This window comes from Trachypithecus francoisi, unplaced genomic scaffold (assembly GCF_009764315.1).
Source record: "Trachypithecus francoisi isolate TF-2019V2 unplaced genomic scaffold, Tfra_2.0 Lachesis_group7, whole genome shotgun sequence".
Lineage (NCBI taxonomy): Eukaryota > Metazoa > Chordata > Mammalia > Primates > Cercopithecidae > Trachypithecus > Trachypithecus francoisi.
Genome location: NW_022681472.1, coordinates 53825751 through 53842338, shown reverse-complemented (window position 1 = coordinate 53842338; position 16588 = coordinate 53825751). Strand labels below are relative to the sequence as shown.

The window sequence follows — 16588 nt, the reverse complement described above, 5'->3', positions numbered from 1 at the left end:
ACCACTACACTCCAGCATGGGTGATAGAGCAAGATCCTATTTCTAAAAAACATAATGATAATAAATAAAGAAATAAAGTCTTTGAAGCCTACATCGCCCCTTTTTAGCCTTTTTTTTTTTTTTTTTTTTTTTTAGACAAGGTCTTACTGGGTCGTCCAGGCTGTAGTGCAGTGGTGCCATCATGACTCACTACAGCCCCAGCCTCCCAGGCTCAACTAGTGGTCTTCCCACCTGAGCCTTCCAAGTAGCTGGGAGTACAGACACTTGTCACCATGCCTGGCTAATTTAAAAAAAAAAAAAAGTTTTTGTAGTTATAGGGTCCCTCCATATTACCAGGGCTGGTCTCAAACTCCTGGGCTCAAGTAATCCTCCTGCTTCTCTTTCCAAAGTGCTGGGATTACAAGCAGGAGCCACTGTGCCCAGCCTCATTTAGTCTTCAAGATTATGCTATGGCCGGGTGCTCTGGCTCATGCCTGTATTCCCAGCACTTTGGGAGGCTGAGGTGGGTGGATCTCTTGAGGTCAGGGATTCGACACCAGCCTGGCTAATATAGTGAAACACAATTGCTATCAAAAAATACCAAAAAAATTAGCTGGGTGTGGTGATGCGAGCCTATAGTCTCAGCCATTCGGGAGGCTGAGGTGGGGGAATCGCTTGAATCCAGGAGGTGGAGGTTGCAGTGAGCCGAGACTGCATCACTGCTCTCCAGCCTGGGTGACATCGAGTAAGACCCAGTGTCAAAAAAAAAAAGGAAAGAATAATGCTATGTAGTAGGCAGTATTATCATCCTCTATGGTAACTGAGGAAACTGAGGCATAAATAACTTGCCCAAGATCACCAAGAGAAAAAGCAGAGAAGCTGGGATTGGAACCAAGGCTGGCTGCTGACAGCCCACAACCTCCTCTTTGATGAGGAACACTGACTCATCAGCCCAACAACCACAACTCCCCAACCACAACGACAGCCCAGGCTGCTATTTTATAGTTCAGAACATTCAGAAGGGAAGGGAGACCAGGAACACAAAAGCCCACTCATTCATTTACTTACTCTTTCAAAAAACAACACAAATAAACCACAGTATACTCCAGTCATGCACGGGGCATGGAGACTACAGTTCTCTGCCTGGTTCACATCTTCGACTTCTTTCCTTCTCCTGGAACCCCCACCTCACCCTTTTCTGCCTAATGAATGACAGCTCCACTTCCAAGACTCAGCCACAGTATCTTCTCCATTAACGACCTTGCCTTATTCATTTCTATTGGCACATGGCTGGGGCTCCAGAAATGTATGCTTTTGACCTAATGTGTCCCTTATAGTTCCATATATCACCCACACCTCCAGCTCTGGTGTTTGTAAGCTGCTGATATTTAGGTATTGAAGAGTAGGAAGTAAGTTTATGTTGAAAAAGGTTTTGTGCAGACGTATCCTGTTTTACATAATGAATACATTTTAGCATTTTAGAAAGGTTGTAGGTACATGAAATTTTTATGAATTAAAATCCTGTTTTAATTGATGCATTACTCTGAGGATGTATGTCACTGATGCATGTCTCTGAGGTGCCTTACCTTATTCTAGACTGTTATTAAAGTTCACTTTTTATAAATGCTTGGCCCTAATACTTAAAAAACAAGCTTTTCTCAAGCGATCCTCCCTATAGAAGGATAATAATCCACACACAATCCCTTAAGTCTCCTGATGTACCTTTATATTTAATAGAACACTTTTGGAATCTTTTTGCAACTAGTTATTATCTTTTTTGCAAAACTAATGATCATCTTTAATTTATAGAGTTTTATGTTCAGATTTTGGGAGCTGAAATTAATTCTGATTTTTATGTATATAGTTAAAATCAAATCGAACTAAATATCTCAAACAAAAAATGAGCAGTTCTTTGCAAACTGCCATCCAACAGAAGAAACCACTTACGATTCTTTTTGGCTCAGCGATTTTCTTGTGTGGAGTCAGAGCTAAAGCCCACAAGCCACAAAGCTTCAATGAAAACATCTCAAGCCCTGTTAGTGCTGATGGGCACAGTCAGGCTGAGTTAGCATGAAGTAAGTTCGTCTGATTGTCAGCATGCTCAGCAGATGCTGAAGGAACAGTCATGGTACCTTCATCATATTCCCTGAATAGTGATGTTGAGATACACTATGGTCTTAAGCCAAGTCATGAAAGTCCTGACAGAAGAGGAATGGGGCAAAAGGTATTAGACCCCCATGACATAATTATATGCTAATCTATACTTGAGAGATTTCCATGGCCACAGTTACCACAGCAATAACATCAACATTTCTCTGTGTGTGCATATGTGTGTAACTTACTTGTGCACGTTTTTTTATCTGGGTTAAGGGCAAATCCTTCATGGCACTGGCAAAGGTAGGAGCCATCAGCATTTACACATTCATGTTCACATCCATGGTTTTCTGAAGCACAGTAGTCCACAGCTGGAGAGAATAAAACACATTCAGAATTAGAAATGCAAACGGAGGAAAAGGGAAAGGTAGGATGAGGGCATACTGATAACAGATACTAATTAGGATTAATATTATTGCCCCCAAAAAGAGTAGGATAAACAGATATGAACTCAAGGTCTCTGCCCTCCTCAAAAAAAAAAAAAAAAAAATCAGGAGTCTATATCAGGCAATTCATACAGGAAGATAAACTAAAGAACAAGTGAACTATTGTATTTAAAAGTTAAAGAACTGCAAATCAAAATCATCACAAGGTGCACTTACAGCTAGTAAACTGGCAAAAATAAGATGAGAGAAAACCCAGTGGTAGAAAGGCAGCAGTGTTATTAATGGTTGGGGCATTATAAATTGAGAAAGATCCTTTCAGAAGGCAATTTGACAATGTTCACCCTGGATGTGAAACCCAAAGAAACAGCTGGGAAAAGGGTGAAATTATATACAATAAGCTATTAATAGTGTTGTTTACAACAACAAAAAATCCTAGAAAATAAGATGAACATTGAATAAGGGTAAATGGTTTAATAATGTATGAGAAAATACACTGGCTGATTTTTCATTAGTTCCACAAATATTTCCTGAGTACCTACTATGGGCCAGGTCCTGTTTTAGGTGCTAGGGATAGAACAAGGAACAAAATAATCCAAAACTCCAGCCCGAGGAGCTTACATTTGGATAATGATGGTGGAACTGGGGAATAGACAAGAAATAAAATAAGTAAATAGCATAGACTATTAGGAAATAAAGAAAATTCTGGAGAAAAACAAAACAATGAATAGGAGTAGGGTCCGTGGGGGAGTGGGTAGCAGGTGGGATATAATAGAGGTGGTCAGGAAAGGCCTCTCTGAGAAGGTGGGTGGTTAGGAATAGTGCTGACTAACATACGAGCCATACGGGTATCTGGGAGATAGTATTTTGGGCAAAAGAAACAGCAAGTGTGAAGGCCAAGAGGTGGGACTCTGCTTGAGGGGCTGGAGGATCAGCAAAGAGGCCAGGGTGGCTGGAGGAGGGAGAGAGGTAGGAGATGAGAAGGCGGAAGTCAGGAGGGACCCATGGGCCATGCAAGGACCTCAGCTTTTAGTCTGAATGAGTTGGGAGTCACTGCAGGGTTCTGGACCCGTGAGTCAAGAATAGACTGAGAGGGCAAATGTGAGAGTGGAAAACCAGTAAGGAAGTGACTCCAGTGATCCCACGGGGGATGGGTGGAGGCTTAAACCAGGATGTTGCAGGGGATGAGGAGGAGTGGTGTTCTGGAAGTTATGGGTTGAATTGTGTCCCCCAAAAAGACATGTTGGAGTCCTAAACCCTGGTACCTACTAATGTGGTCTTATTTGGAAATAGGGTCTTTGCAGAAGTAACCAAGTTAAAATGTGCTCGTTAGGGTGGTGAGCTGTAATTAATATGACTGGTGTTCCCAAACACCTCCCAGCAGGCCCCACCTCCGACACAGGGGATCAAATTTATTTTCTCTTTTTTCTTTTTTTTTTTTGAGACAGGGTCTCACTTTGTCACTCAGGCTGGAGTGCAGTGGCACCACCTCTGCTCACCGCAGCCTCAACCTCCTGGATTCAAGTGATCCTCCTTCCTCAGCCATCCAAGTAGCTGGGACTACAGGTGTGCACCACCACACCCAGTTAATTTTTATAGTTTTAGTAGGAACAGCGTTTCGCCATGTGGGCCAGGCTGGCCTCAAACTCCTGAGTTCAAGAGATCCACCTGCCTCAGCCTCCCAAAGTGCTGGGATTACAGGCATGAGCCACTGTGCCTGGCCACAGAGATCAAATTTCAACACGAGACCTGGTGAAGCCAAATAAACCATACCCAACCCAGAGCACAGCTCTAGCAAACTAATACACCTGGTAAATACTGAAGGTGGGCTAACAGGATTCCTGTTGGATTAGAGATGAAATGAGAAAAAGAGAGTGCACCTAGGATCGACTCTGGGGTCGACAGAGCAAGACCCTGTCTCAAAAAAAAAAAAAAAAAGAAAAAGTTTTTGGAAATCCCAGCTACTTGGGAGACTGAGGCAGGGCAATCATTTGAGCTCAGGAGCTTAAGACAAGTCCCTTTTCAAAAAAAAAAAAGTACTCCCTACAATGTTTTAGGATATATTAGTATCAAAAGTGTGTAAATAATAACAAGGAAATAGAATCTACAAAATTAATACACATGTAAAATTTTAAAAAGCAAAACCACGCATGGAGAAGATAATGACATATTTAGCATAGTAATAAAAGATGCAAAGGGAAACACTAAAGATTTGTAAAGGGTAATAACCTGTGTTAAGTTTATTCTTTTGCTCCAAAGCTTCATTAAGTTTCAGTGCAGGCCGGGAGTGGTGGCTCACGCCTGTAATTCCAGCACTTTGGGAGGCCAAGGCGGGTGGATCACCAGAGGTCAGGAGTTCGAGACCAGCATGGCCAACATGGCGAAACCCTGTCTCTACTAAAAATATAAAAATTAGCTGGGCATGGTGGCGGGTGCCTGTAATCCCAGCTACTCAGAAGGCTGAGGCAGGAAGAATTGCTTGAACCCGGGAGACGAAGGTTGCAGTGAGCTGAAATTGTACCACTACACTCCAGCCCGGGCAACAGAGCAAGACTCTGTCTCAAAAAAAAAAAAAAAAAAAGTTTCAGTCTAAATATTGTTTTTGTAACTTCAGCTCCCTAAAGAGTTCTAGTAGAATCTAGTATTTGCAGGTTAAATTCACAAGTCATTATGTTGGGGATAGGGCATTCATGTCGTCTCAGGGTCTGAACATCAGGGAACGTTAGCCGCTTGCTAGAGTGGAGTCATAACGACTGAGCTATCACCACCTCCTTCTAACAGTTCATTTCTCATTTCTCAAGAACCAAGGGATCATTAAATGAATCAATGGTGACATTGGGAACACTGAGATCGAGGAAGGCTAAATAAACCCTGGCACATGGTCCAGTCTGTTTGTCAAAGGAATTGGCCATACCAGAGCCTGCATGGGCCTGTGTTAGCAGGCAACAATCCCCAGCTTCAACTTACTCATGCTGGGCTCGACTCACCATCATGAAACTCTCCCAACCCCGGATATGGGTGCCTGCCATCAGTCATCCAGTCCTATCTATGGCCACCCACTTCTTAGTATCCCCTACAAAAAGAGGAGCCGCTGATCTGACTTCCAACTTATAGGACATTGATGGTGCTGCAATGATGAGTGGTCAGGTCACTACACCTAAAAGTCAGAAACTCAGACTCTACCTCTCTCTTGAACATCCTCTCTTATACCATGGGGTATAATCTGAGCCCGGCCACTTCTGTCCCTCAGAGGGATACCTCATAATTATGCTGGCCCCATAATTTAGACTAATGTAATAATTAGAGAGGTGTTGAAGGCTTGGCTTAGGCTTCGGATCTAAGCCACATACTCTAAACTTTCCCCTTTTCCAGAATGTTTTAGAATAGAGTATCCACGTTGGCTCAAGTGTTTAAAAAAAAAAAAGTTGTACTAAGATGCTCTTTTAATTGATAACTCTTTAGCCAACTTCTGATCAAGCAATGCTTTCATTCCCTCTGACCATATGAATCCTGATAACCCAGGGCATGCTACACGCTCAAGGCAGTTAGAACACCTGTGTTTTAAACACCTGTGGCCGGGCACGGTGGCTCACGCCTGTAATCCCAGCACTTTGGGAGGCCAAGGCAGGTGGATTATGAGGTCAGGAGATCGAGACCATCCTGGCTAACACAGTGAAACCCCGTCTCTACTAAAGAATACAAAAAATTAGCTGGGTATGGTGGTGGGCGCCTATAGTCCCAGCTACTCGGGAGGCTGAGGCAGGAGAATGGTGTGAACCCAGGAGGCGGAGGTTGCAGTGAGCCGAGATTGCACCACTGCACTCCAGCCTGGGCGATGGAGCGAGATTCCGTCTCAAAGAATAAAAAAAATAAAAATAAAACATCTGTACATGCCTCGCAATGGCTGGCTTGTATGCTGATAAAGCAGCCTTGGTGGAACACATGGGCTCTAGGACACCTGTGTACTTCTTCCATTGACTGAGATGTATTTTTATAAACATTGGTTCTCAAAGTGTGGTCTGTGAACCAACTGCATCAACTATCGCTTGAGAACTTGTCAGTAATGCCCATTCTCAGGCTGCATCCCAGACCTACTGATCAGAAGCTCTGGGAGTGGGACCCGGGAATATGTGTTTTAGCAAGCCCTCCAGGTGATTCTGAGGCGTGCTAACATTTGAGAGCCATTGTTAGAGGCAAGGTTGCTTTTGTTTCCCAACCTATATATGTCATTTGTACATGTTATTGTAAGTAATTTAAATATTATAAAAACTGGGCTGGGGCCAGACGTGGTGGCTCAAGCCTATAATCCCAGCACTTTGAGAGGCCAAGGCAGGCGGATCACAAGGTCAGGAGTTCAAGACCAGCCTGTCCAACATGGTGAAACCCCATCTCTACTAAAAATACAAAAATTAGCTGGGCATGGTGGCAGGCACCTGTAATCCCAGTTACTCAGGAGGCTGAAGCAGGAAAATCATTTGAATCTGGGAGTTGGAGGTTGCAGTGAGCCGAGATCGCGCCACTGCACTCCAGCCTGGGTGACAATGCAAGACTACATCTCAAAAAAAAAAAAAAAAAAACTGGGCGGCTCACACCTGTAATCTCAACACTTTGGGAAGCCAAGGCGGGTAGATTGCTTAAGTCCAGGAGCTCGAGACCAGCCTGGCCAACATGGTAAAACCCCGTCTCTACTAAAAATACAAAAATTCACCAGGTATGATGGTGGGCACCTGTTGTTGCAGTTACTCTGGAGGCTGAGGTGGGAGGATTGCTTGAGCCCAGGAGGCGGAGGTTGCAGTGAGCTGAGACTGTGCCACTGCACTCCAGCCTGGGTGACAGAGTGAAACTCTGTCTCAAAATAAGTAAATAAATAAAATAAAAACCAATAAAATATAAGCATGAAAAGAAATTGAGATTTTAAAAATAAAAATTAGGTTGAAAGCTTTGGAAAAAATTAAAGCAATTTGCTAACCAAAATTGCTATAGAACCAGGCATGGATGAAACAAATGTAAAACATTGGGAAATTTTCCACTAAAATTTACAAGAGTTCTGCTGTTAGATTGCTTTACAGATGTCTTGAAATCCTTGCTCCAATTTAAAGAAACCAAAACTAAAAAATCATAGACAACACATTATGGGTATGGTTTATGCAAAAAAATATGTTTATATAATCCCAGCACTTTGGAAGGCTGAGGCAGGTAGACTGCTTGAGCCCAGGGGTTCAAGACCAGCCTGGGATACACAGCAGGACCCCATCTCTACAAAAAATACAAAAATTAGCTGGGCATGGTGGTGTGTACCCGTGGTCCCTGCTACTCAGGAGGCTGAGGTGGGAGGATTGCTTGAGTTTGGGAGATTGAGGCTGCAGTGAACCAAAATCATGCCACTGCACTCCAATCTGGGCAACAGAATTATACCTTATCTCAAAAAAAAAAAAAAGATTTGTAAATATATTTTTTCTTCAACTTAAAATTAGTATTTTTTAAAAGCATAAAAGTGATTTTTACTAAGTATACGTTTATGTGTTTTAAATAAGAATAAAATGACTAGCATGGGTTTGCATATGTAGTTTTTTAGGATTCCCCTCTCTGAATGATATTTTCCATTAATCAGCTAACCACAGGCCCAATTCATGGCATAAGAGAGCTTCTCTGGATCTTGACTCTCATAATGTTTTTGCTCTTTGTGTACACAGCTCTCTGGGGAACTGAGGGGGAGGATGTGATTGGCAAGGCAGGATTCACTCATTCCTGGGTCCCAAGTCTCTGGTCTGTAGAACTCCAAGGTGTCAAATCCCATCTCGATTTGAGATCCACCCACTGATGCACTGCTAGGCTTCTGGAGACAGCAGATGAGGCCATCAGTGCAGCGGTTAGACACGGAAGAACCCCCTGCCATGCACGTGAACCTAACAGTTTGTTAAGGCCAAGAGAGTTCTAGTGCATTCATCTCTAATGTTATTTGCCAAGTGGTCTGGGTTCTTTGCATAACTTCCTTGGTTGCAAAATTGTACTCATAAAAAGAGAGGTCAAGATTAGGGTGCAGATGTATGGAGGTGACCTCGTGCGTAACTCAGTGATGGCTCTATTGTTCCAAGTTCTCATCTACTTCAACAAAATCTGTTCTCAGTCATTTATGCCTGAAATTTCTACACTCTTGTTTACAAATGGAAAGAGTAATTCCCCAGTTGTAGCTCTTTAGCCCTCCGGATCACAAGTGCTAAGATCCCAGAGTCAGAAGTCAGTCTTGCCACATTCATTCTCTGCCCCATGTGTGAGAAATCACTCCACTGTCTCTAAGAATAAATGATACTTGCTGCCGGTAATAAAACCCTAAAATCAATGATTTCTGATTTACAAGCTGGTCCAATTCTAAGGTTTTCTCAGCAGGACTCAGTCTGCAAGGGTATGGCATTAGCAGAAACAGGATACTTTAGAGAGGAGCACTTGGATTTTAAAGTTTTTTGATAACAAATTAAGAAAAACCAAATTTGTCATTTAGAGAAATGGTAGAACCAGTTTACTTGCTGAGCATACATAGACACACACACACAGAGTCAGACTCACAAAACCTCTCCTCTGCACGGCATAATTGGAATTCCAAATGCACAATTTAAAACCCACAGAAAATTTCTTTTTTTTTTTTTGAGACAGGGTCTCATTCTGTCACCCAAGCTGAAATGCAGTGGCACAATCACGGCTCACTGCAACCCCGGCCTCCCAGACTCAAGCCATCCTCCCACCTCAGCCTCCCAAGTAGCCGGGACTACATGCATGTCCCACAATGCCTGGCTAATTTCTTTATATATTTTTGGTAGAGATGGGGTTTGGCCATTAGCTGGGAGTGGTGGCACACACCTCCTTGGGCTCAAGCAATTCTCCCACCTCAGCCTCCTGAATAGCTGGGAGTACAGATGCATGCCACCACCCCCAGCTACTTTTTGTTATTTTTGTAGATACAGGGTTTCACCATGTTGACCAGGCTGGTCTCAAACCTGAGCTCAAGAGATCTGCCCGCCTCGGCATCCCAAAGTGCTGGGATTACAGGCTTGAGCCACCATGCCTGGCCTGACTTTTTTTTAAAATAAACAAAAATGACTTTATAATTTAAAAATCAGTCAATGGGGAAAATATTTTTTATAAAACATGAATGCATCAGACTGCGATCAACCTCAGTCAGTGCTTCAAGAAAAATGTATTTCAAGTCCAGTCTATGAAAGATGAAAAGTACAAGTGGTTCTGCCCTCAAGGGTTTACAATCTGCCTGGGTAGATAAGATGCAAACAGGACCAAAGTTACCCCAAAATAAAAGGCAGTTTGTAAACACCAGGTGAGTAAGTACAGCAGAAAATTCATGTTCAGAGAGCAAGATAAATGGTCTTTGAAAAACAGTTTTGGATGGCAATGAATGTGACTATGGTGGCAGCTGATGAATTATAAATTCAGGGACTCCACTAAAGCAAAGGAGGTTGTTAGTCAGCAATCCACCATTGAACATGGAAGTAAATTCAGGACTGCCAATGGTGAGATGAGCTCGCAGGGAGTTGGAACTCTGGTGCTGGAATTGAACGTTCCACTTACTCAAACATGTGACAATCTATAAAAAAATGCTGAGTCCATGACTAAGAACTGAATTTTCATGCAGGTCACAGTAATAATTCAGGGATGAATCAAAGTGAAACCGGCCCAATTGTCTCACAGAACTGATGTTTACGGTTTATTTTGAATAAACATAGAAATTTACCTTTCCAGTCTTGAAATTTGAGAAAATTACATTTGTTTTATCTGAGAACCCTTCTCAAGAAACAAACCATTAGGCCTCCCTGACAGTATCAAGGAGCTGAAACTTACTAGATCACCGTATCTGCACAATGACATGCCAGACCCCTCACCATTTATGAGTGCCTAACCAACCACCTGCTGCGTATTGACCAACTCCTCTTCTATACTCCTCCCTAATTCCTGTTTTCCCCCCATATGGTTATTATACATTTATTCCCTGTTACATAAACCCCTAATTTTTATTTTATTTTATTCTGAGGCAGGGTCTCACTCTGTCACCCAAGCTGGAATGCAGTGTTGCAATCATGGCTCACTGCGGCCTCAACCTCCCAGACTCAAGCAGTCTTCCCTCCTGAGTAGCTGGGACTACAGGCGTGCACCACCACACCCAGCTGATTTTTTTTATTCTTTTCAGAGACAGGAGTCTCACTATATTGTCTAGGCTGGTCTCAAACTCCTGATCTCAAGTGATCCTCCCACCTTGGCCTCTCAAAGTACTAGGATTACATGCATAAGCCACCACATCCAGCCTAAGCCCCAATTTTAGTCAGTCAGGCAGATGGATTTGAGACTGATCTCCCATCTTCTTGACACCTGATTGAAGCCTTCTTTCCTGGTAATACTTGTTGTCTCAGTGATTGGCTTTCTGTGCAACAAGCAACAGGACCTAGACTGAACCCCTAATGTTTTGGTAACAAAAGAAGTACTAGAACCACTGCTATGAAAGTGTTGAAACTGAAAACCTACCGCATAAATTCACCAGTAGCTGTGAGGTAGGAGGCAGGACTTGACTCCAGAGGCGGGGTGGAGACATCAGACCAGATTAAGAACTAGCTAAAACAGGGCTGGGGTGAAAGCAGCCTTCAATCAGACAGGTCCACCAGTGTGCCATGTCAATTTACTGTTGCTATGGCAACACCTGGGCGTTACCATCCCTTTCTGTGGCAATGACCCAATGATTACTACCCCTTCCCTAGGAAGTTCTGCATAAACCTCCCCTTAATCTGCATGCAATTGAAACTGGGTATAAATATGACTGCAAAACTGCCTAAGCTGCTATTCTCTGCCTACAGGGTAGCTCTGCTCTGCAAGAGCAGTCACGGAGCTATAACGCTGCCTCTTCAATAAAGCTGTTTTCTTCTACCTCTGGCTTGCCCTCGAATTCTTTCCTGGGCAAAGCCAAGAACCCAGGTAGGCTAAGCTCCACTTTGGAACGTGCCTGCCCTGCATCAGCTGGACATGCTTAACTTCTACCAAATTTCTTTAAATAAATAGTTTGAACCTGCTGCCCACACTTTCTCATCACCCACTCCCTGACTCTTGAAATCTGCCCTTTACCCATCTCCCCTTTGCCATTATCAATGGCCTCCTGGTCACCCTTGTGTTCCTCAAGCCTAGCAAAGTCCCTGGCAGAGTTCTGAAATGTTTGCAGAGGTGAATCTGTGACTCAAGTTGATGGCTTTTTCTCTAAGTCCTGTTACCTTTGGCCATGCTGGAGCATGACATTAATATTGATCTGGCCAAGAAATTATCTTCCTGTCATGTTCCATGATTCTTCTGTCTCTCCCCCAGCCTTAAGCTACTTCTTCATGAATATTTTTCCTGCCCCCACTTCCTGCTTCCTACATGTGGCTGCAATCCAAGGCTCAGTCCTTCACCCTCTTCTCGCTCCATACTTCACTATATACAGGAATTATGATAATAGGTGTTGTAATAATGATGCTAAGTTCCTAGAGTATACTGGGAACGTCACTCACTATCTTATTTAATCCCATAAAACCTTACAATGTAGATATTAGTATTCTACATTATGGATGAGGAAAATAAGGCTCAAAAATTAAAGACTTAAAGACATGTGCTTAGTGATATGGTCTGGATGTTTGTGTCCTCCAAATCTCACATTGAAATGTGATCCCCCCGAGGTCAGGAGCTACAGACCATCCTGGCTAACATGGTGAAACCCCATCTCTACTAAAAATACAAAAAAATTAGCCGGGCGTGGTGGCGGGTGCCTGTAGTCCCCGCTACTCAGGAGGTTGAGGCAGGAGAATGGCATGAACCCAGGAGGTGGAGCTTGCGGTGAGCCGAGATTGCGCCACTGCACTCCAGGGTGACAGAGCGAGAATCCGTCTCAAAAAAAAAAAAGAGAAAGAAAGAAAAGAAATGTGATCCCCTATGTTAGAAGTGGACCCTGGTGGGAAGTATTGGATCACAGGGATAGATCCCCCAGGTGGGCTTAGCACCACCTCCTAGGTGATGATGAGTTCTTGCTCAATTAGTTCACATGAGACCTGGTTGTTTAAAAGAGTGTGGCACCTCCCCACGCCCCAACTCTCACTCTTGCTCTTGTCATGTGACATACTTGTTCCCCCTTAGGCTTTTGCCTTGATTGTAAACTTTCTGAGGCCCTTACCAGAAGCAGAGGCCAATGCCATGCTTCTTGTACAGCCTGCAGAACTGTGAGCCAATTAAACTTTTTCTTTTTAAAATAAATTACCCAGTTTCAGGTACTCCTTTATAGCAATGCAAGCAGCCTAACACAGAAAACTGGTACTGAGAGTGAGGTGTTGCTATTAACACACTTGAAAGTATGGAAGCAGCTTTGAAACTGGGTAATGGGCGAGGTCAGATGAGTTTGGAGGGCTTAGAAGAAGACAGGAAGATGAAGGAAAGTTTGGAGCTTCTTAGAGACTTGTTAAGTGGTTGTGACCAAACTGCTGATAGATATGGACAGTAAAGGCCAGGCTGATGGGATCTCAGATAGAAATGAAGAATTTATTGGGAACTGGAGTAAAGGTCACCAATTTTATGCCTTAGCAAAGATCTTAGCTGTGTTGTGTTCATGCCCTAGGGATCTGTGGAAGTTTCAATTTAAGAGTGATGACCTAAGGTAGCTAGCTGGTGGAAGAGATTTCTAAACAGCAAAGCATTCAAGCCTATGATCAGATATGGGAGCAAATAAATAAAGTTGGAACTTATATGTAAAAGGGAAGCAGAATGTACAAGCTTGGAAAATTTGCAGCCTAGCCATGTGGCAGAGAAAGAAAAAGCATTTTCCGGAGAGGAATACAAGCAGGCTGTGGAGCAACCACTTGCTAGAGAGATAAGCATAACTAAAAGGGAGTTCAGTGCGAATATCCAAGACATGGGAAAAAGGCCTCAAAGGCATTTCAGAGATCTTCTAGGCAGCACCACTCCCCCCCATCAAAGGCCCAGAGGCCTAGGGGGAAAAAATGGTTTGGGGAGCCAGGTCCAGGGCACCACTGCCCTGTGTAGCCTCAGCACACTGCTCCTCACATCCAGGCTGCTCCAGCTCCAGCCATAGCTCACAGGGCTCCAGGTACAACTTGGGCTGCTGCTCCAGAGAGTACAAGCCACCATAAACCTTAGAGGCTACCATGTGGTGTTAAGTCTGTAGGCACACAGAATACAGGCATGAAAGAGGATTGGCAGCTTCTCTCTAGACTTCAGAGGATGTCTTGGAAAGCCTGGATGCCCAGGCAGAAGCCTGCTGCAGGGGCGAAGCCTCATAGAGAGACTCTACTAAGTCAGTGCCAAAGGGAAATGTAGGGTTGGAGCTCTCATACAGAGCCCCTACTGGGGCACTGCCTAGTGGAGCTGTGAGAAGGGAGCCACCACCCTCCTGACCCGAGAATGGTAGAGCCTCTGGCAGTTTGCAACCTTAGCATGCAAAAGCCAATGGGCACCCAACAACCTGTCATGGCAGCCTCAGGGGCTATACCCTGCAACCACAGGGGCAGAGCCAACCAAGGCCTTAGGGGCCCACCCCTCCCACCAGTGTGCCTTGGATGCAGCACATGGAGTCAAAGGAGATTGTTTTGGAGTTTTAAAATGTAATGACTGCCCTGCTGGGTTTCAAAGTTGTATGGGCCTACCACCCTTTCTTTTGGCCAATTTCTCCCTTTTGAAATGAGAATATTTATCCAATGCCTATAACACGTTGTACCTTGGAAATAAATAACTTTTTTTTTTAATCTCACAGGCTCATCGGTCGAAGGATCTCATCTTTAGATAAGACTTTGGACTTTGGAGTTTGAGACTTTTGAGTTAAGGCTGGAACAAGTTAAGACTTGGGGAACTATTGCAAAGGCATGATTGTATTTTGAAATGTGAGAAGGACATGAGATATGGGGGGCCAGGAGTGGAATCATATATGGTTTGGATGTTTGTTGCCTCCAAATCTGATGTTGAAATGTGATTTCCAATGTTGGAGGTGGGGCTTAGTGGGAGATATTGGATCACAGCAGTGGATCCCTCATTAATGGCTTAGTGTCATCATCTTGGTGATGAGTGATTTCTCGCTCAGTTAGTTCATGTGAGATTTGGTTGGTGTTAAAACAGTGTGTCGCCTCCCCGCACCTCTTGCTCCTGCTCTCACCATGTGACATTGCCTGCTTCCCCTTCACCTTCTTCCGTGATTGGAAGTTTCCTGAGGCCGTCACCAGAAGCAGATGCTGGCACCATGCTTCCTATACAGCCTGTAGAATCATGAGCCTTTTCTTTTAGCTAATCTCAGGTATTTGTTTTATAGCAATGCAAATGGCCTAACACACCTAGCAAATAGCAGAGTTGGGATTTCAACTCAGGTTGCACTGTTTTAAAGGTCCAGATGCCCTCAAAACAAATGAACCAACACATAAATATTTAAAACAGAAAATAACTGAAAATTAAGAAATAAACTATGCTGCTTCCTGACTGCAGCATTGACTCTAACCTCTCTCTGTCACATTAATGCTGAGTTTTCTGCTTCCTTTTGACATGTTCTTGTGGTGTCTGACCTGAATTCAAAATTCGCCTTGTCTATGACTACTAATGATCACCCCAACCCTTTTTTTTTTTTTTTAGACAAGGTCTTGCTCTTGTTGCCCAGGCTAGTGTGCAGTGGCACTATCATGGCTCACTATAGTCTCAACATCCTGGGCTCAAGCAATCCTCCCACCTCAGCCTCTTGAGTAGCTGGGACTTTAGGTGTGCACCACCATGCTCAGTTAATTTCTTAATTTTTTTTGTAGATATGGGCCTTGCTTTGTTGCCCAGGTCTGTCTAGAACTCCTGGTCTCAAGCCATCCTCCCACCTTGGCCTCACAAAATCCTGGGTTTACAGGCATGAGCCACCACACTTGGCCTTATCTTTTTGAAAATCTATTCCATCACTCTTCTATCACTGTTGCCATCACTCTCAGAGTCATGGAAGCTCAAGATCATGGAGTCTTTTTTTTTTTTTTTTTTTGAGATAAGGTCTCGCTCTGTCGCCTAAGCTGGAGTAAAGTGGTGTGAACACGACTCACTGCAGCCTTGATCTCCTGGGCTCAAGCAATCCTCCCACCTCAGCCTCTCAAGTAGCTGGAACCACAGGCATGTGCCAACGTGCCTGGCTAATTTTTTTTTTTTTTTTTTTTGAGATGGAGTTTTGCTCTTGTTGCCCAGGCTGGAGTGCAATGGTACAATCTTGGCTCGCTGCAACATCTGCCTCCCGGGTTCAAGTGATTCTCCTGCCTCAGCCTCCAGAGTAGCTGGGACTACAGATGATCACCACCATGCCCGACTAATTTTGTATTTTTTTTTTCAGTAGAGCTGGGTTTCCTCATGTTGGCCAGGCTGGTCACAAACTCCTGACCTCAGGTGATCTGCTTGCCTCAGCCTCCCAAAGTGTTGGGATTACAGGCGTGAGCCACCGCATCCAGCCATGCCCAGCTAATTTTTTTATTTTTTGGTAGAGATGAGGTCTCACCATGTGGCCCAGTTGGTCTTGAACTCCTGGGCTCAAGCAATCCTCCTACCTAGGGCTCCCAAAGTATTAGGATTACAGACATGAGCCACAGTACCTGGCCTAGAGTTACTTTTGACTTTTCCTTGTTCCGTTTATGTATAGCACCTCCTTTCATTCCTTACTGTCTCCCTCTCCTTTCCTACAGTCACACCTCAAATCCTGGCTGGCTCCTGTCCTCTCTCACCTGATAACTGCCACAGTCTCCTATCTGATCTTCCCACTTCTTGCCATCCTTCTCCTGGAATACACCCTGCGGTTCCCCATGAGGTTACATTTCCTAAAAATGAAGCTTTGCATTTGTCACCCAAATATAAACCTTTCGGTGGCTCTTTTTCAGAGATAAAATCTAGGCTTTACATCTGATTTTCAAAATCATGAACAATCCAGTTCCTTCTGCTGTCTTCAACTTCATCTCTACTTCATGTATACAGGAATTCTCTGCTGAGCTTAACAGTTTAAGTCAAAATTGGACAGCCTTAACTGGGGTGATTATGTAATTTAT

At 43.8% G+C, this 16588-nt stretch overlaps 1 protein-coding gene across 2 annotated transcripts in view; it reads right to left on the bottom strand.

Moving 5' to 3' along the window:
- MATN2 (matrilin 2) overlaps positions 1-16588 on the bottom strand; it is a 171481-nt gene that overhangs the window by 55242 nt on the left and 99651 nt on the right. For both annotated transcript variants that reach the window (XM_033203596.1, XM_033203595.1), the window contains exon 6: positions 2322-2444. In XM_033203596.1, coding sequence (XP_033059487.1) covers positions 2322-2444 — 123 coding nt within the window. The remainder of the gene's footprint in view (positions 1-2321; positions 2445-16588) is intronic.